Below are 19,825 nucleotides of genomic sequence, written 5' to 3'. Positions count from 1 at the left end.
TCATTCATTCAATCGCATTTATTAAGTGCTTACTGTGTGCAGAGCATTATACTAAGAGCTTTGAAAGTCTATACCTCTGTGGTGGAGCCTAGCCTCCTAATTGACTGAGAGACCTGGACCTACTTCAAAAAACACATCTACCTTATAGGAGAAGCTCACCAACGAATCATCATCCACATCAAAAGGCAGGACAAGATTTCTGACTGTACCATTCTGGAACCCGGAGAGCTCACCGACATTAAAGCATTGCTCAAGACGACAAAACACTACTAGGAGGGACATGTGAGAAGAACGGATGACAATAGGATAGCTCAGCAGCTGGTGAAAGGGGGACCAGGCTAGCCAGGAGGGGAGGTAAATTGTATAAATCAACGTGAAGGACAGACTCAAAATATGCAATATATTATGGACGGCCGGGAGAGCAATGAAAGGGACAGGTCAACCTGCCGGGTAACATGCATCGAAGGGGTTGCTCCACTTAGAGCAGAGACTTAGGAGAGACAGGAATACCAAGAGACATACTCGTAAACAAGACGGACCCTGCGTGAAACAAATTTATTAACGCAGGAAGGATCTATCCTATGAGAAACCAATATGGCAGTGGGTTTTCGTCACTCATTGGCCATTTTAGGCACACTTTGATATTATCAGTGATGTCATCTTTGGAAACAGGACTTGTGTGTAGGTGTGTGTTTGTGTGTATGTGGTATGTGTGAAGTACTTCACATGCATAAATATGAGCACATATTTACAGTGGAAATTTGAATTAGATTGTATCTATGTACCCGTTACTCAAATATTCAATACAGTGCTCTGCACACACAGAAGATCTTGATAAATGCCACTGAATGATTAATTGAAGTAGGATAGAGATGGGAGATAATATACACATATATATAATATAGTCTATATGACCATAAGAATATATATATATTACATATATATATTAATAATAATAATGTTGGTATTTGTTAAGCGCTTACTATGTGCCAAGCACTGTTCTAAGCGCTGGGGTAGACATAGGGGAATCAGGTTGTCCCACGTGGGGCTCACAGTCTTAATCCCCATTTTACAGATGAGGGAACTGAGGCACGGAGAAGTTAAGTGACTTGCCCACAGTCACACAGCCGACAAGTGGCAGAGCTGGGATTCGAACTCATGAGCCCTGACTCCAAAGCCCGTGCTCTTTCCACTGAGCCACGCTGCTTCTCCAATATATATACATATATATTCACATATATATGTATATATATATATATATATATATATGGTGCGAGAGTGTGTGTGTGTGTGTGTGTGTGTGTAAACGGTAAAGTAGAGAAGCAGTGTCGCTCAGTGGAAAGAGCACGAGTTTAGGAGTCAGAGGTCATGGGTTCTAATCCCGGGTCTGTCCCGGGTCTGTGTGACTTTGGGCAAGTCACTTAACTTCTCAGTGCCTCAGTTACCTCATTTGTAAAATGGGGATTAAGACTGTGAGCTTCATTTGGGAAAACCTTATTACCCTGTATCTACCCCAGTGCTTAGAATAGTGCTCGGCACATAGTAAGCACTTAACAAATACCAACATTATTATTATTAGAGAAGAAATGGCAGAGTCTCCTGATTTCTGGTCTCTTGAATCCAAGAACATATTCGAGGAAATTTTGATTTTATAAATATATCAAATTTAATATGGGGGTATGGTCATTTTCTTTTTCTCCTACAAAATCCCACCCACCACTAGGGATACTGTGAAGTTTCACAGTATAACATTTCTAGAAGTTCAATTTCAGTGGTCAAATATATCAAGTTTAGATTCATTGTTGATTTTAGCTACAGCGTGTGTGTCCTTGCCTTTAGGAACTGAAACTAAGTGTAAGTTCCACAGTATCAGAATATGACTTTTGTTTACAACATATTCATATTTTTAACATTGGGCTATTTCCCATGGAAAAAAAAAACCTCAAGAAACTTTTGAATTACCTCCAGCTAAGTAAATAGCTCAGAGGATTCACTAGATTTATATTGCTGCCAAGGAAAGACTCAATTCTAAACCAAATGTAATCTACTTGCAGTCATTTCACAAACTAATCCTCAGAGAGGGAGTTGACTAGTAAACCAATATTGACATTGTCACACCATCAGTATTTCTTGAACATATACTGTCTGCAGGGCACTATTCTGAAAGTTTGGGAACGAATAACAGAAAAAGCCAGGCACTTACCCTGGAAGGGCTTGTAATCTTTCCACAAAATAATGATGCAAAAACCCGGATTTCAAGAACCTCCAGTCATTGCCCATTCAACTCCACATCATACGAAAACTCCTCATAGACTCTTAGGCACTCAATCAGATCTTTCCCTTCTACCTTGCTTTTTTAAAATGGCATTTGTTAAGCACTTACTATGTGCCGGGGACTGTTCTAAGTGCTTGGATAGATCCAAGGTAATCAAGTTGGATATAGTCCATGTCCCACCTGGGACTCACAGTCTTAATCCCTGTTTTACAGATGAGGTAACTGAGGCACAGAGAAGTTAAAATTGACTTGCCCAAGGTCACACAACAGACAAGTGGCAGAACCAGGATTAGAACTCATGTCCTGCTGACTCCCAGACCCATATTCTATCCACTAGGCCACGTCGCTTCTCTGCTACCTTACTGATTTCCTACTGTTACCCTGCCAACACATTTTACTCCCAAACCACCAACTTCTCATTGTCCCTCAGTCTCATCCATCTTGCCACTGATCCCTCGCCTATATCTTCCTCCTGGCCTGGAACTCCCTCTCCCTTCATACATTTGTCCGCTCTCTCCACTAAAAAGACATCTCCACCAAGAGGCCCTCATCCCCCGATAAGTCCCTCATTTACCCTACTCTCTCTTCCCTTCTGTGTCACCTCTGCACCTTTAAGCACTGGTTATTCACTCTTTCCTCAGCCCCACAGCACTTACATACATATTTGTAATGTGTTCTAAGGTTTGTCTTCCACACTAGTCTGTAAACTCCTTTTAGGCAAAGAATGTGTCTACCAACTCCACTGTATTGCACTCTCTCAAACATTTAGAAGTCAGTGAATCATTCAGTCAGTTGTATGTATTTAGCACTTATTTTGTGCAGAGTGTACTGTGTAGAGAATTCTATACAGCTGTGCTCTATCTACCTTGTGCTGGTGATTCTCTTAAACATTAAAACAGGAGTGGACTACAGCATTCATCTGGGGTAGCACCAGATGAAACGGATAAAGAGTGGAGGTATCATTCATTCATTCCATCGTATATCTTGAGAGCTTATCGTGTGCAGAGCACTGCATTGGGCGCTTGGAAGAGTATAATGTAACAATAAATAAAACAGACACATTCCCTGCCCACTTGCACACAATATAATAATAATAATGTTGGTATTTGTTAAGTGCTTACTATGTGCAGAGCACTGTTCTAAGTACTGGGGTAGATAAAGGGTAATCAGGTTGTCCCACGTGAGGCTCACAGTCTTAATCCCCATTTTCCAGATGAGGGAACTGAGGCACAGAGAAGTTAAGTGACTTGCCCACAGTCACACAGCTGACAAGTGGCAGAGCTGGGATTTAAACCTATGACCTCTGACTCCCAAGCCCGGGCTCTTTCCACTGAACCACGCTGCTTCTCTAGTATTCTCTAATAATATAGCAATCCACATTCATGAACTCTATCATCAGAGGTGTTTGTAGACATGTGTGTTAAAGAAACTCTTAGGTTTAAAGCTTCATTGGCATATAATAATACGTTGTGGTAACACTACTCTTTTAATTTCCCTTGACACTTTCACCTCAATTACAGCCAGTTTATTCATTCATTCATTCAATAGTATTTATTGAGCGCTTACTATGTGCAGAGCACTGTATTAAGCGCTTGGAATGAACAAATCGGTAACAGATAGAAACAGTCCCTGCCCTTTGACGGGCTTACAGTCTAATCGGGGGAGACAGACAGACAAGAACAATTATATAATATGATACTATGATATATAATATGCATATTATATATAATATAGTGATGTTGTTATCAGGGCAATAAATAAGTGAAGAATATAATATTATACAATATATTTTTATAATATTATATATAACATCATATAACCATGCATTATATAATATGATATTATTTTATATATCATAAATTATGATATCATAAAATATGATATTATGACAATATTCACTGCATCTGGACCAACACCATGTCATAGAGTATGCAGAGAGATGCACAGTTAGAACATCCTCCAGTTTTACCATGAGAGTCTACATAAAATACACAGTAAAAATACATTTTATAGCAGAACTGACTCTTTCTCATTTTATCCACACAATATCTCTTGAAGTAGGGAGAGAGAGGTATTATCTTCATTTTAAGGATGATGATGAATGACTTGTCCAAGGTCACACAGTGACTACTGGCAGAGCTGTGAATAATTAATTAATTATGGCATTAGCTAAGCACTTACTGTGTGTCAAGCTCTCTTCTAAGTGTTGGGGTAGATACAAGTTAATCGGGTCAGACAAGGTCCCTGTCCCACATGGAGCTCATAGTCGAAGAAGGATGGAGAACAGGTATTGAATCCCCTTTTTCACCGATGAGGAAATTGAAGCAGAGAAGTTAGGTGACTTGCTCAAGGTCATGCAGAAGGCAAATGGCAAAGCCAGGATTTGAACACCGGTCTCTTGACTCCCACCCCCCGGCTCTTTTCACTAGACTACAATCTGTGAAACGAGAGGATCCAAAGAGTGAGTAGTCTGGTGGGTCCACAACAGTCAATTATTCCTTGATGAAGCAGGGGCAAGAGGATCAGAACTGGAAACATTAAATTCCTTGTGAAGAGGATTCAGTACTACGGACAGAATGATGATCTCAATTATCCAAGAGAAATAACTCTAATTTGGGTCATTAAATGTCACAACTGAGAAAATTGTACAGGTTTACACAACAAAGCAAAAGGCAGTGGATAAGGAAATTGGAGGATTCTAGAGGGTGGTGATGCAAAACAGGTCAACCTATACTATAGAACAAAAGTATTTTAATGCAATCATAATCCCCTATTGTTTGAGACTACGCTTTACTACATCTTTTGAGTATTTTTCCTACTCTCCCTCCCCCATTTAATCTTACCACATAGCATTCTGCTATAATTCATTCTCTTCACATGTCGCACTCAGCCCAGCTGTGTTGTGGTTCAACATTGCCTCAATCCTTTTGAACTGACCTCACTGTCAGATCTTGTTGTGCCATTCAGAACTGAATATGACTTCCAAGTGACGATGATACAACTGATGAAGAAGCTACAAGTTTCTTATTTTAGTGCCATTCTCCCAATCATCCCAGTCATGTAAAAAGTTGAAAATACCACAGATCCACTACTGTAGATCTCTTCGTTGCCTCATTGGCAACACATTTTGTCTGTCAGTCTCCCAGAGAACAAACTAATGATCTTGATTCAGTTTTCTACTTCTAAAAGAAGTAGAATCTTATTTATTGAGCAGTTACTGTGTGCAGAGCACTGTACTAAATGCTTGGGAGAATACATATATATATAACCGAGGTGGTAGATAAGTTCTCTGCCCCCAGTGACCTTACAATTTTTCTATCTGGATATCCTTGGGAGTGTACTGCCTACGTAGCAGGGGGAGAAAGGAAATGCAGGAAGGGTGGACAGAGTGGAAGAGAGAGAATGGGGAGAGGTTGAGGGATGGAAAGGTAAAAGACCAAAGGTGAAAAAGAGGAAGAAAAATAGGAGGAGGAGGATAAAAGAGAGAGATAAAGATGAGAGAGGGGAGTGGGTAGGTCATCCTCTGCAGCTGTGCCAACTGTAGGCCAGGGTCTGAGCCTCTACAGAGGTACGTGAGGACATCTGCCTCCGCTCTGAAGCCTCGGCCAAGGTGATTCCACCATCTGGGCTCTATTTTCAGGCACACTTGACTCCATGTTCCACCTTAATCCAAAAGCTGTGGAAAGGAGCAGCATGGGCATGGGAGTCAGAAAGACCTGGGTTCTAATTCCGGTTCTGCCACTTGACTGCTTTATGACCTTGGGCAAGTTATTTAGCTTCTCTGTGCCTCATTTACCTCACCCTGTAAATGGGGATTATGACTGAGCTCTATGTGGAACCTGATTAGGTCGTACCTCTCCCAGTGCTTAGTAGGGGGCCTGGCACCTAGTAAGTGCTTAGCAAATACTATAAAAAAGGAGAGATAATGGCTTTGCTTCCACAATGCCAATCCCTCAGAAGTGATGGCCTCCATTTCCCACAGAGTAGGGGTCCCTATATATAAATTCCAACAGAGCATTCAACCCTGGGATTCTCTGCTGTCTACAGTGTGCTCCCTGTAATGGGAAACACCGCAACATAGATAGGCCTGTTGGCAGAAATGCAAAGGTGATTGTGTAATGAAGATCATAATGAGCAGTCTGTGTATAAATCTATGCGGAGGAGTCAACCCAGGTGACATAATCTCACCAAAGCTATCCCCAGTCAACCTGGAATCACTTTCAACAAACTAAGTTGGCAAAAGAGAGACTCTTCTATCTCCCCACTGTGGGCCATACTCTGCTCTGCTTCCCGGATCGTTTTTCTACAGAAACGTTCAGGACACGTTTCCCTACTCCTCAAGAGACTCCAGTGGTGGCCCATCCACTTCGGCGTCAAACAAAAACTCCTAACCATTGTCTTTAACACACTCAATCACCTTGTCCTCTCCTACCTCACCACTCTACTCTCCTACTACAACCCAGCCCGCACACTTTGCTCCTCTGATGCTAACCTTTTCACTGTACCTCCATCTCATCTATTTCGTCACCGACCCCTCACCCACATCCTGCTTCTAGTATGAAACGTCCTCCCTCCTCAAGCCTGACAGACAATTACTCTCCCCCCATTCAAAGCCTTACTGAAGGCACATCTCCTTCAGGAGGCCTTCCCTGACTAAGCTCCCTTTTCCTCTTCCCCCACTCACCTCTGCAACACTAAGACTTGCTCCCTTTATTCATTCATTAATTCAATAGTATTTATTGAGCGCTTACTATGTGCAGAGCACTGTATTAAGCACTTGGAATGTAGAATTTGGCAACAGACAGAGACAATCGCTGCCCAGTGATGAGCTTACAGTCTAATCGGAGGAGACAGATGGACAAAAACAAGACAACATCATCACGATAAATAGAATCAAGGGGATGTACACCTCATGAACAAAATAAATAGGGTAATAAAAATTTTTACAAATGAGCGCAGTGCTGAGGGGAGGGGAAGGAAGAGGGGGAGAAGCAGAGGGAAAAGGGGGAAAGGGGGCTTAGCTGAGGGAGGTGAAGAGAGGGGCAGAGGGGGAGCAGAGCGAGCAGAGGGAAAAGGGGAAGCTCAGTTTGGGAAGGCCTCTTGGAGGAGGTGAGCTCTCAGCAGGGCCTTGAAGAGGGAAATAGAGTTAGTTTGGCAGAGGTGAGGAGGGATTCATCCCCCCTCTAAGTCTCACAGCATTTATGTACATATCTGTAATGTATTTATTTATAGTGGTGTCTGTCTTCCCCTCTAGACTGTGAGATTGTTGTGGGCAGGGAATGTGTCAGTTTATTATTATACTGTACTCTCCCAAGTGCTTAGTACAGTGCTCTATACACAGTGAGCCCTCAATAAATACGAGTGAATGAAAGAATGAATGAATGAAAAGAGAATCTATTTTGATGACTGAGTTTTTTGCAGAGTTGGAAAGGAAAATTCAAGAATTTCAGGTGTGGTTGTGTGGAGTGTGGTTAGAGATACATCTTTTTAAGGCTAATGGGTGAACAGTGAACATTGCTTGGAAAAAAAAAATTCATTTTAAATGATGATTAAATACCATAAGTGGAAAGTTACATCTATATTAATTATATAATGTCAGTTCAGTACATCTAATGGGAAACCCAGCCTAGGAAGGAGAGAAAGTAGCAATCAACAAATGTTTACAAAATTGCTTCATAAATCTAAACTTTAAAGGTAGTTCAGTGAAACTATAGTTTCAATTTTTATATTTTTTATTTAAAGAATTGAACCTAATGAAATAAGCAGAATTGTGCTTGCGTTTTATGATTCATTGTTTCTTCTGTAGAAAGGGAGTGATGTATGTTATTTTAGGTGAAAGAAATTTTAGATTCTAGAAAGTGTTTAAGTAGACTTCTGATAGGTGACTTATTGGGCTTTTGATTCCCTTTGTTCTTCAAATTTGACTGAAATTAGCCTGAACAATCAGGATTTATGATGAGAAAGGAGTTCAAGAGGGCAAAAAATCTGATACTTTACAAGTCTTTTATATTCTTTCCACAGGAAATGAGGCTAAAACTTCTTCCTTATTAATTAAGCTGGATAAATCATAGTTATATCTTCTGTATTTTAGTTATTCATTGCATTTAATTACATTCATGCACTGTTCCTTCTTGCGTTGGGTAGTCTTTGGCTTGGGGGAAGGAAAATTAAAATCCTTTTACTTAACATGTGAAGAGGGCTAATGTTACTGAACTACCACTGAATCTCATTTTAATCTACTCAATGTGAGAACTCAATTCTAACCTTGATCACTGCTTGGTTCCACGGGATACAATGTGTATTTTACTCATTGCAGCATCCAAGAATTGCTGCCTACTGAATTATGGTGTATGGCAATTTATCCTTAAATAAATCTTGCTTGTAAGAAAGCTGGTTCACAATACGATGCACCTGCTCTCCCACTTGCTGATTGGATTTACTAGCAGGGAAGAAGGAATGGAAGTGGGATTGTGCCAAAAACATTCTAATCCATTCCTTCATCCAGGTTCTCAGTTACCACAGGCAAAGCTCATCTGTTGTTCTCGACGGAGATTCCATTACATTCCATATTAAATCTTTGCCTTTAACACTATGTTGATGACCTTGAAACAGGCCAACTCAGAATAACTCAAGGAATCAGTGATGCCTAGTGGAAAAAGCACAGGCCTGGGAGCCAGAGGATCCGGGTTCTAATCCCCACTCCGCTACAGGGATTATATTTAGTTTGATTAATGTGTGTCTACCCCCACGTTTAGAACAGTGCCCGACATATAGCTAGAGCTTAACAAATACCATAAAACAAATATAACATTTACAAAGATTGACCATATGCTCAAAAATCATCTAAGAAACTCAAGCCAAAATAGACAAAAAAGAGAAGGAATTTGTCAGAACTCAAAATAGATTAAAACTTTCAGCTCTCTCTTGGGAAATTTTCAGTAATTCTGCCTTAAAATAATTTTGGCAAAAGTAGAGAAGGATAAGGTTAAGGAAACTATTGGAGCACAGGGATATTGGGGCGGGTGAAATCTCACAATTTTTAAGATTGCTGTAATATATTTTTATGGTATTTATTAAGTACTTACTATGTGTCAAGCACTGTTCTAAGCAGTGGGTAGTTATAAGGTAATCAGGGCAGATACAGTCCCTGACCCACATGGAGCTCACAGTCTAAGCAGGAGGGAGAACAAGTATTGAATCCCCACTTTGCAGTTGAGGAAACTGAGGCACAGAGAGTTAAGTGATTTGCCCCAGGTCACACAGCAGGCAAGTGACAGAGACAGAAGTAGAATCCAGGTCCTCTGGCTCCTGGATTTATCTTCTAGGCCACCCTGTTTCCCAATATTGCCAATACTTATTATCTGTTGTTTTGTACTCTCCCAAGCACTGCATATAATAAGCACTCAATAAATACCACTGATTGATTGATTGATTGATCGATTGATTGATCACTGGGGAAATACATAACTTCTAGACAAGGAGAAAGCATGCTGTAGGTAGTCTGATTATATGCTTGGCATAGGGGATAAAACATTCATTCATTCATTCAATAGTATTTATTGAGCACTTACTATGTGCAGAGCACTGTACTAAGAGCTTGGAATGTACAATTAGGCAACAGATAGAGACAATCCCTGCCCATTGATGGGCTTATAGTCTAATCGGGGGAGACAGACAGACAAAAACAACAGCAATAAATAGAATCAAGGGGATGTACATCTCATTAGCAAAATAAACAGGGTAATAAAAATATATACAAATGAGCAGATGAGCACAGTGCTGAGGGGAGGGGAAGGGGGGGGGAGGAATAGAGGGAAAGGGGGGAAAGGGGGCTTAGCTGAGGGGAGGTGAAGGCGGGGGGCAGAGAGGCAGCAGAGGGAGCAGAGGGAAAGGGGGAAGCTCAGTCTGGGAAGGCCACTTGGAGGAGGTGAGCTCTCAGTAGGAACATGAACCTGGGAGTCAGAAGATCATGGGATAATAATTATGTTGGTATTTGTTAAGTGCTTACTATGTACAGAGCACTGTTCTAAGCGCTGGGGTAGATTTACAGGGTAATCAGGTTGTCCCACGTGAGGCTCACAGTCTTTATCCCTATTTTACAGATGAGGTAACTGAGGCACAGAGAAGTTAAGTGACTTGCCCACAGTCACACAGTTGACAAGTGGCAGAACTGGAATTCGAACCCATGACCTCTGACTCCCAAGCCCGGGCTCTTTCCACTAAGCCACATTCTAATCCCACTTTTGCCACTTGTCTGCTATGTGGCCTTGGGTAAGTCACTTCACTTCTCTGTGATCCCTATGTGGGACAGGGACTGTGTCCGACCTGATTTACTTGTATCCACCACAGCACTTAATACAGGGCCTGGCACGCAGTAAGTGAAATACTACAATTATTATTATTATTAATGTTATCTTTGAAAACTTAATGCAACAGAAATAAAAGTAAGAAACAGGCCTGCAGACTACCTCAGATTAAAATGATGTTTTTTTGAGTTGGTTAAAGACCATATAATAATAATAATGAATAATTATGGTATTTGTTAAGCGCTTATTATGTGCCAGGCACTGTACTAAGCACTGGGGTGAACACAAGCAAATGAGGTTGGGCAGAGACCCTATCCCTCATAGGCTCACAGAGAAGTGAAGTGACTTGCAGAAGGTCACACAGCCGACAAGTGGGGGAGCTAGGATTAGAACCCATGACCTTGAGACTCCCAGGCCAAGATACTGGTCAGGTTCCTTTAAGAGCAACTAACACTGTAGCCAGGAATTCCACTCCTGCCCCTCCTCCCCACCTGTCAAAAATAGATTTAATAATGTTGGTATTTGTTAAGCCCTTACTATGTGCAGAGCACTGTTCTAAGCGCTGGGGTAAACACAGGGGAATCAGGTTGTCCCACGTGGGGTTCACAGTCTTAATCCCCATTTTACAGATGAGGGAACTGAGGTACAGAGAAGTTAAGTGACTTGCCCACAGTCACACAGCTGACAAGTGGCAGAGCTGGGATTCCTGCCCCACCTTCTTACCCCCCACCAGTTTTAATCACAAGCCTCTGTGGTAACAGAGAAAGACAATGACTTCTTAAATCAGAATACCACCTGAAATTCTAGGCACCATCAATAAATAACATGTTTAAACATCCTGGATCGACCACTTCTTGCTAAATGAAACTTTCTTATAGCTCTTTGTATCATCTTCCACAATGGAGTAGTCTTTAGAAAGAATTGTGCTGGGGCTGATGGTGGTATTATCCTAGCTACACCCCATGGACGTTTGATAGAACATATAGGTACAGTTTCAGTATTGGAACATCGCACTTTAACAACACCAAAGGAATCCATTTATTCTTGGTGAACCTACTGCTAATTATAGTGAGACTGTTATCATTATATAAGTAGCAGCTTCCATTTGAGGATCATGAGGCTATTATGCTTTATTCTCACAAGGTGAGAAAGGTCAGTGGAATTAACATCATGCATTCCTAAGCTCACATCAAAAAAGGAGGACTTGAACACTGATAGAAATATTGGCATTATAACTGCCCTCTATTAAATGCTAATAAATGAAAGATAAAATTTAAGTTAGATTTCATTAATTAATGTACTCTAATGTTCCGATGAAAGTGATTGGGTGACCTGGTCCTCGAGCCTCTTCGGGCCTCATATACATTGCTGGGAAATGGAATGAACAATCCCCAGACGTTTGTGAATGAAAGTTTTCTTTGTACTAGACTAGGAAGCTAATGAACTTGGGAACAGATATAATTGCAGAATGAACTATTCATTCCTTTCATATATATCAATTGCTGTCTGACAAGTAGTAGGAATAGTATTTAGTATTATTAATAATTATGATAATAATTGTGGTATTTGTTGAATGCTTACTATGTGTCGTGTCGTACCAAGACCTGGAGTAGATATAAGATAATCAGATCCCACACGGGACTCCCAGTCTAAGGAGGGAGAACAGGTACTAGATTCCCATTTTGCAGATGAAGGAACTGAGGCACAGAGAAATTCAATGACTGATTCAAGGTCACACAGCTGGGATTAGAACCAAGGTCCTCTGCATCACGCATCTACTGTGTACAAAGCACTGTACTTAGTGATGGGAAACAGTAGGTTGTGGGAGAAGAGGTAGACACGATCTCTGGCTCTTGAGGGGGTCATGATCTAAGATTAAGGATGGACAGGTTTGGGTTTTGACTCATAAGTAAAGGTGAAACGATAGAGAATTAATTGAAAGATAAGCATACTAAGGGAAAGGACAAGAATAAATACCATAGGAGCTATACAACACTATAGTTAAAGGTTTCCTGATTAATTTCTATTACTCTTTTATCCTCCCAGTGACCATTTCTGCACTTTTGAGTCACATAAGCACTTAAGTGCACACAAATCCCCGTAGCTTTCAAGGACATATCCTTATACTCTATTTTCAATCTCCTATCGGTAATTTATTTTAATGTCCGTGTCTCCCACTGTGAACCTTGAGAGCAGGGATCATGTACAGGCCTCCCGGCATTGATGGAAGGAGCCTGGGGAGGGGCAGTGGGTGACCAGTGGGGAGACTGAGGTAGAAGAAGAGGGACAACTTATGTGCTTGCGTGTATCTGTGTGTTTGTGCTTCTAAGACAGAGTGGATAAACACACAGATACCCACACAGACACACAGCTGTGTGTTTTGCTGGGTGTTAGTTTACTCTCTTGTTGTCTGGCTGCGTCCGCCTGTATGGGCGGTAACGTTGGTATTTGTTAAGCGCTTACTATGTGCAGAGCACTGTTCTAAGCGCTGGGGTAGGTACAAGGTGATCAGGTTGTCCCACGTGAGGCTCACAGTTAATCCCCATTTTACAGATGAGGTAACTGAGGCACAGAGAAGTGAAGTGACTTGCCCACAGTCACACAGCTGCCAAGTGGCAGAGCCGGGATTCAAACCCATGACCTCTGACTCCCCAGCCCAGGCTCTTTCCACTGAGCCACGCTGCTTCTCTGCGATAGAGACTGTAAGCTCACTGTGGGCAGGGAATGTGTGTCTGTTGTTATACTGTACCCTGCCAAGAGCTTAGTACAGAGCTCTGCGCACAATAAGTGCTCATAAAATACTATCGAATGAATGTCTACTAGTTCTACTTTACTCCAATACGCGTAGTACTGTTCTACGCAGACGGTAGGCACTCGGTAAATACAATTGATTGACTGATTAACTAAAGGAGTTGTTTCATCCTCCTCACTGCCCAGGGAGGGATGTTTGGAATCCAACAGTCCCAAAAGCCGCAGCAACCAACCTAGATATTCCAAGAGCGTAGAATGAAAGCTGCCGCTTCATCCTCACGTCACTGCAGAGGAGAGAGCAGGGTAGTCCCTGATGTTGAGGAGGAAAGGGGATTGCAGAATGTCTTCCAGATGTCCAGGTCTGGCACTGCCCCTTGTATGCCCCCTGCTATTGTCATTCTGAATGATGCAAATATAGTTACCAAAATTATAAAATCATCATCAAAACCCAAAGTTGATTCTTCCATAATAGCAAAATGTTCAATTAGGGTTATGATTAGGTTTAAAGCTAGGATTAAGCATGATAAATTTGATTATCTTCCTGAGTAGTAGAAAGAGAAAAGGCTGTAAACCTACATAGGACTATTAAAGCCATTCTATACGGGAGAGAAGGTGGAGACGAGGTCCAAAGGGAGTCGCGTTAGGGAAAGGTTCAACAATTAACTCGAGTGATTTTTGAGGGTTCAGTAATTAGAGGTGGTGGTCTTTGACCAACCGATGTTTTTAAGTTTGATGATTTTCATGCTAGCCTATTCAGCGTAAAGCAGAAAAAGCAGCGTGGCCTAGTGGATGGAGCTTGGGCCGGAGAATCGGAGGGACTTGTATCCTGACTCCACCACTTGTCTGCTGTGAGACCTTGGGCAACTTACTCAACTTCTCTGTGCTTCAATTGCCTCATCTGTAAACTGGGGATTAAGATTGGGAGTCCCATGTGGGATATGGACTATATCAACCTGATTACCTTTTATCTAGCCCAGTGCTTAGTAGAGTTGCTGATACATGGCGCTTAACAATTATCATAAAAATAATCCACCAAGGCAGAGTTAGTCATTAGACAGTGATATTTTACTTGTCAAATATCGGATTTTGAAAATTGAAGAATAATTTTGGTGTCTTTTCGTTGCTCTTCAGGAGATATTTGGTTACCAAACTCAAAGATTCCGGAAAGCCCTGTGCATTGCTGGATGCATACTTTCCTGTGGGATCTTGCCACTTTTGTTTTATTGGAGACCGGCCTGGAACGTTTGGGCCAACTGTATTCCATGTACCTTGCAAGAAGCAGATGTCATATTACTTAGGACCACGGTAAGTGCACTCAGGGCTGTACTTATTCCTGTTCATTATGTACAGACATTTAAGAGTTGGGGTTGTTCCTTTTCAAAATCCAAATGGCAAGTACCAGTTGCTTTAAGCATAATTTAAGGAAAATGTCTTAGATGGAGCTCTCTCAAGGTTCTCTCCTTAGATGTAAATGTATAAAGGGCAATTCCATGTCTTTATTCACTACTGTCCATCTATACGTACTGATCTTGAACATAGTGAGAGTCAGCTAATGGAATATTTAGAGAAATATTTCGCAGACACAGCACACTCCTGGTGACACCAGATTAAAAATGCACAAGCTGTATTTGTATGACTCTCATAAATAATGTACATGATCTAACCCGCAATACATCTCTTTGTGTTTGGGGATCGATTGCGGAATGCTACCGAGTAAAGCAAATGTTAGATAGGAAGCCGTTTCAGCCAATGGGAAGAATGCACTCAACGGAGTCTCAGCCTCACTGGAGCCCCTGTCAGGGCATCAACTGACCTTGCCTAGTCCGTCCCACATCAACTCCCAACTTTCTTATTCTTATCATTCATCTCCCACACTTCCCATTTTCAATTAATCAGGTATCTATTGTGCACATTGAGTTCTCGGGATGTGAAAAAGCACAGGGGAAGGAAGGGAGCCCACAGTATTAAGTGAGCACATTTTCTCTGGGCAGGGACAGTGTCTACCTACCCTGTTATGTTGTAATAGTAATGTTGGTGTTTGTTAAGCGCTTACTATGTGCAGAGCACTGTTCTAAGTGCTGGGGTAGATACAGGGGAATCAGGTTGTCCCACGTGAGGCTCATGGTTAATCCCTATTTTACAGATGAGGTAACTGAGGCACAGAGAAGTTAAGTGACTTGCCCACAGTCACACAGCTGCCAAGTGGCAGAGCTGGGATTCAAACCCATGACCTCTGACTCCCAAGCCCGGGCTCTTTCCACTGAGCCACACTGCTTGTACTCTCTTAAGCACTTAATATAAGTGCTCTGCACCCAATAGGCACTGAGTAAATACCCCTGAATAATTGATTGATTGAGGGAAGAGGAAAGGAGCCAACTCCATGCCTCCCACACCTCCAACCCCTCAGCCCCAGATTTCCACTATCCAGGGATCACCAGGATTTTCATCTTGTCTTGGTTGGCTAGCCATACCCACACTCACCATATAAAGAAGAGAAGCAGCATGGCTCAGTGGAAAGAGCCCGGGCTTGGGAGCCAGAGGTCATGGGTTCGAATCCCAACTCTACCACGTCAGCTGTGTGACTGTGGGCAAGTCATTTACCTTCTCTGGGCCTCAGTGACCTCATCTGTAAAATGGGGATGAAGACTGTGAGCCTCACGTGGGACAACCTGATTACCCTGTATCTACCCCAGCGCTTATAACAGTGCTCTGCACATAGTAAGCGCTTAACAAATACCACCATTATTATTATTATTATTACATAAAGCCCTGTCTAAGATTAAATATTCATAGCTTTGTGAATGAAGGACTCCCCAGTAAGTGGCCATCCCCAGTGTTCAAATTCAGCAGTAATCATAGGTGAAAGTCAGTAAGATTTATTTGCTTTATAGTATGGATCTTCTTTCAGAAGTCTGCAAGCATCACAGAGAAATTTCTAAACAAAAACAAATTCAACACTCTCAAAAATCACGAGACTTTATCCCCAGTTTTCCCTTTGTGATGTTTAGTTTTACCACTAGCATCCCTTGGAGGTGAGGAAAGTTTGTTAATGATTCCATAGTTTTTGAAAAACTACATTTGCCTCCTGGTATTCAGGTATTAGGCCTTTCACCACCAGGGAAAATGAAGCTTCCTCAAATGGACTTAAACTCCAAACCTGCATCCTGAAAGAAGGTGCTTACTGTCAACCAATCAATGGATTTTCTGAGCCTTTATTTTGTGCAGAATACTGGGCTAACCACTTAGGAGAGTACGATTCAATACATCTAGTTTTAAATCGGGATCTCCTCAGAAGGTCCTTGAAGGCAGAGAGCACATATATATATACACCAAAGCTACTGTAATGTCCAAGCACTTAGGACAGTGCTCTGCACATAGTAAGCACTCAATATATACCACGGTTTGATTAATTGATTGATTGAGATAATTTGGGCCCCCAGATCCTCTTTAATCTTCCTTCTCCTGACTCCAGGACCCTGGACAGATGGTCCTTTGAGCTTGGCAGTTTGTTCAAGTGTAGTGCTGATGGTATAGAAAATTGTTGTATTTTTAAGCATTTACTATGTGTCAGGCACTGTTCTAAGCACTGGGGTAGATACTACAAAATCAGGTTGGACAAGGTCCCTGCTCCATATGGGGCTCACAATCTCAATCCCCATTTTACAGATGAGATAACTGAGGCACAGAGAAGTAAAATGACTTGCCCAAGGTCATGCAGCAGACAAGTGGAGGAGCAGAGATTAGAACCCAGGTCCTTCTGACTCCCAGGCCTATGCTCTATCCATCATAGACCACACTGCTTCTCTATGCTCCAAGCACCAAAATAAATTCAGGAGTAGATACAATATCAGTAGATTGGACACCAACCCTGTCCCACCTAGGGTTCACATTATGCTAAATTTGTGGGTCCTTTGCTTGGAAAGGTGAAAAAACCTGTGACCCATCTGTTTATTGTCCTTCAAAGATGAAAGGGGAGTCTGCTTCTCCCAGCACCCATAATACCATTTGTATCTCTCCTCAATTATAGCACCTACAGTCAGTAAATAGGATTAGGCTTGTCCTTTCTTGCTTAATTTAAACTGTAATTATTTCACAAGTTTCAGCATGAAGGCAGATTTATGTGAGGGCAAAGTAGTATTTAGCATATCCTTGCACATGTTCTGATTTGTTTTCAAAATATGCATTAATCCCATTTATATCGACCAATGCTATACTTTCTCATACTATTCCTCACCAAATCAGTAAATCAAGAGAGTATCAGCATCTATCTTCAACAAATACAAGCAGAAGAGAATAGGAGAAACAGAATATCAAGTATTCTGTTGCTCAGTTGGTATACATTGATTTCTTTAGGTCTGGATACGTTGGACTGTACTTCATTTGACTTTTTTAGGATATATATGATCATTATTGTTATTATTATTATCAGTGCTACGGTATGATTGTATTATTAATTATTTGCTGACCCAGACTGTAAGCTCATCCTCTAGACTGCAAGCTCATTGTGGGCAGCAAATGTGTCTACCAACTCTGTTGGGAGAACCCAATTACTTTGTATTGTGTTCTGCGTACATTAAATGCTCAGTGAATATCAATCATTGATTGATCTAGTATTTTCATCATATCAGGGGAATGTGATATCTTAAAGAGGAAAAAATCTGTTCTCCCCATTACGAATTATTGGGGAAACTCTGAAAGGCCTCAGTTAATTCATGCTCAAGTAAAACTATAGCAACCCTCTAGATCAGATTAAAGTCCCAAGATAGGTTATTAATGGAAGCAGCACGACCTGGTGGCTAGAGTTTGGGCCTGAGTATGAGAAAGATCTGGGTTCTAATCAATAGCCACCTTGCTGTGTGAACTCGGGAAAGTCACTCGACTCTCTGTGCCTCAATTACCTCATGTGTAAAATGGAGATTTAGACTCTGAGCTCCATGAGGAACACAAACGGTGTCCAATCTGGTAATTTTGTATCTACCCCAGTGCTTAGTACAGCGCGTGGTGCAGAGTAAGGGGCTTAATAAATACTATAAAAAAATGAATTCATAGCAAGTATTCTCGGAACTGGGGCCATGATAGTGGTGCAACTTAAGTGCAGTGGTTCCCTACATAGCCACCAGAAAAAGGTAGAAAGTGCATCCTCCACCTCCCCACAAGACAATTACGTGAATGTTCTCTTGGGTAGTATCCTCTACCTGCACATTGTCCAAGAAGGAGGAAGAGAATAATGACTCTATGGACCCTTGCTGTTCATTGCTGCAGCTCCTTAAGGCTGACTACCTTCTTAGTCCGCTTCCTCTCTTATGCGGTCACCATCCTTACTGCATGAGTTCAGTAGATTAGAACTTGATCAATCAATCAGTTCTATTTATTAAGCTCTTACTGTGTGCAGAACACTCTAATAATAATGTTGGCATTTGTTAAATGCTTACTATATGCAGAGCACTGTTCTGATACAGGGTAATCAGGTTGTCCCATGTGAGGCTCACAGTTAATCCCCATTTTACAGATGAGGTAATCGAGGCACAGAGAAGTGAAGTGACTTGCCCACAGTCACACAGCTGCCAAGTGGCAAAGCTGGGAGTCGAACCCATAACCTCTGACTCCGAAGCCCAGGTTCTTTCCACTGAGCCTCGCTGTTGTACTAAACTCTAGGGAGAGTAGAACAAAACAATTGGTAGACACGTTCCCTGCCTACAGAGAGCTTACAGTTTAGAGGATGGACTTACAAACCCTAGATAGGTATATATTCAAGGTGAGTAAAATCGGGAAGATGACATGGAAAAAGTAATATTCCCCATCATTATACTCCTTGGAGGTGGTCCAGCAAAAAACACTTAGTGCTTTATGTACAATAAGAACTAGATGCTTCTGTCCCCGACTCCTAAAAACCATTCCTCCGCTGCTTGCTTTGGATGTAGTGGTGTAGTGTAGTGGATAGAGCACTGGACCGGGAGTCAGAAGGTCATGGGTTCAAATTCTGGTTCTGCCACTTGTCTTCTGTGTGACCCTGGGCGAGTCACTTCACTTCTCTGGGTCTTAGTTCCCTCATCTGTCAAATGGGGAATGAGACTGTGAGTCTCATGTGGGACAGGTACTGTATCCAACCCAATTTGCTCATACCCACCCCAGCACTTAGTACAGTGCCTGGCACATAGTAAGTGCTTAACCAATACAATAATGATAATTATTAGTAATAATAATAATAGTAATCATAATTATTAGTAATAATAATTAATAATTCTTACCATTTCTTCAGTTCTTCACCTGCAGACCTCAAATGAACTTGGTGAGGACTTATTGGATAATATCTGGAAAGCCTCCTTGGTTCTGAATTAATTAGGAACCTCTTATTAGGTATTGTTACAGCCAGATTGGGGTTAGGGGGTTTTTGGATAACATCTAAAAAGCCTCCTTTCATTCTGTATAAATTAGGAACCCCCTGTGAGGTACTGTGATAGTCAGGTCAGGGGTCCAGAACTAACGGCAGATC

General features: G+C 41.6%; 1 protein-coding gene across 1 annotated transcript in view; it reads left to right on the top strand.

The window, feature by feature from the left end:
* ATP13A4 (ATPase 13A4) overlaps positions 1 to 19,825 on the top strand; it is a 123,355-nt gene that overhangs the window by 12,637 nt on the left and 90,893 nt on the right. The window contains exon 2 of the mRNA XM_029069396.2: positions 14,464 to 14,637. Within this exon, the coding sequence (XP_028925229.1) occupies positions 14,464 to 14,637 (174 nt within the window). The remainder of the gene's footprint in view (positions 1 to 14,463; positions 14,638 to 19,825) is intronic.

Source organism: Ornithorhynchus anatinus, chromosome 7 (assembly GCF_004115215.2).
Source record: "Ornithorhynchus anatinus isolate Pmale09 chromosome 7, mOrnAna1.pri.v4, whole genome shotgun sequence".
NCBI classification, from domain to species: Eukaryota; Metazoa; Chordata; class Mammalia; order Monotremata; family Ornithorhynchidae; genus Ornithorhynchus; species Ornithorhynchus anatinus.
This window is presented reverse-complemented; position numbering and strand designations above follow the sequence as displayed.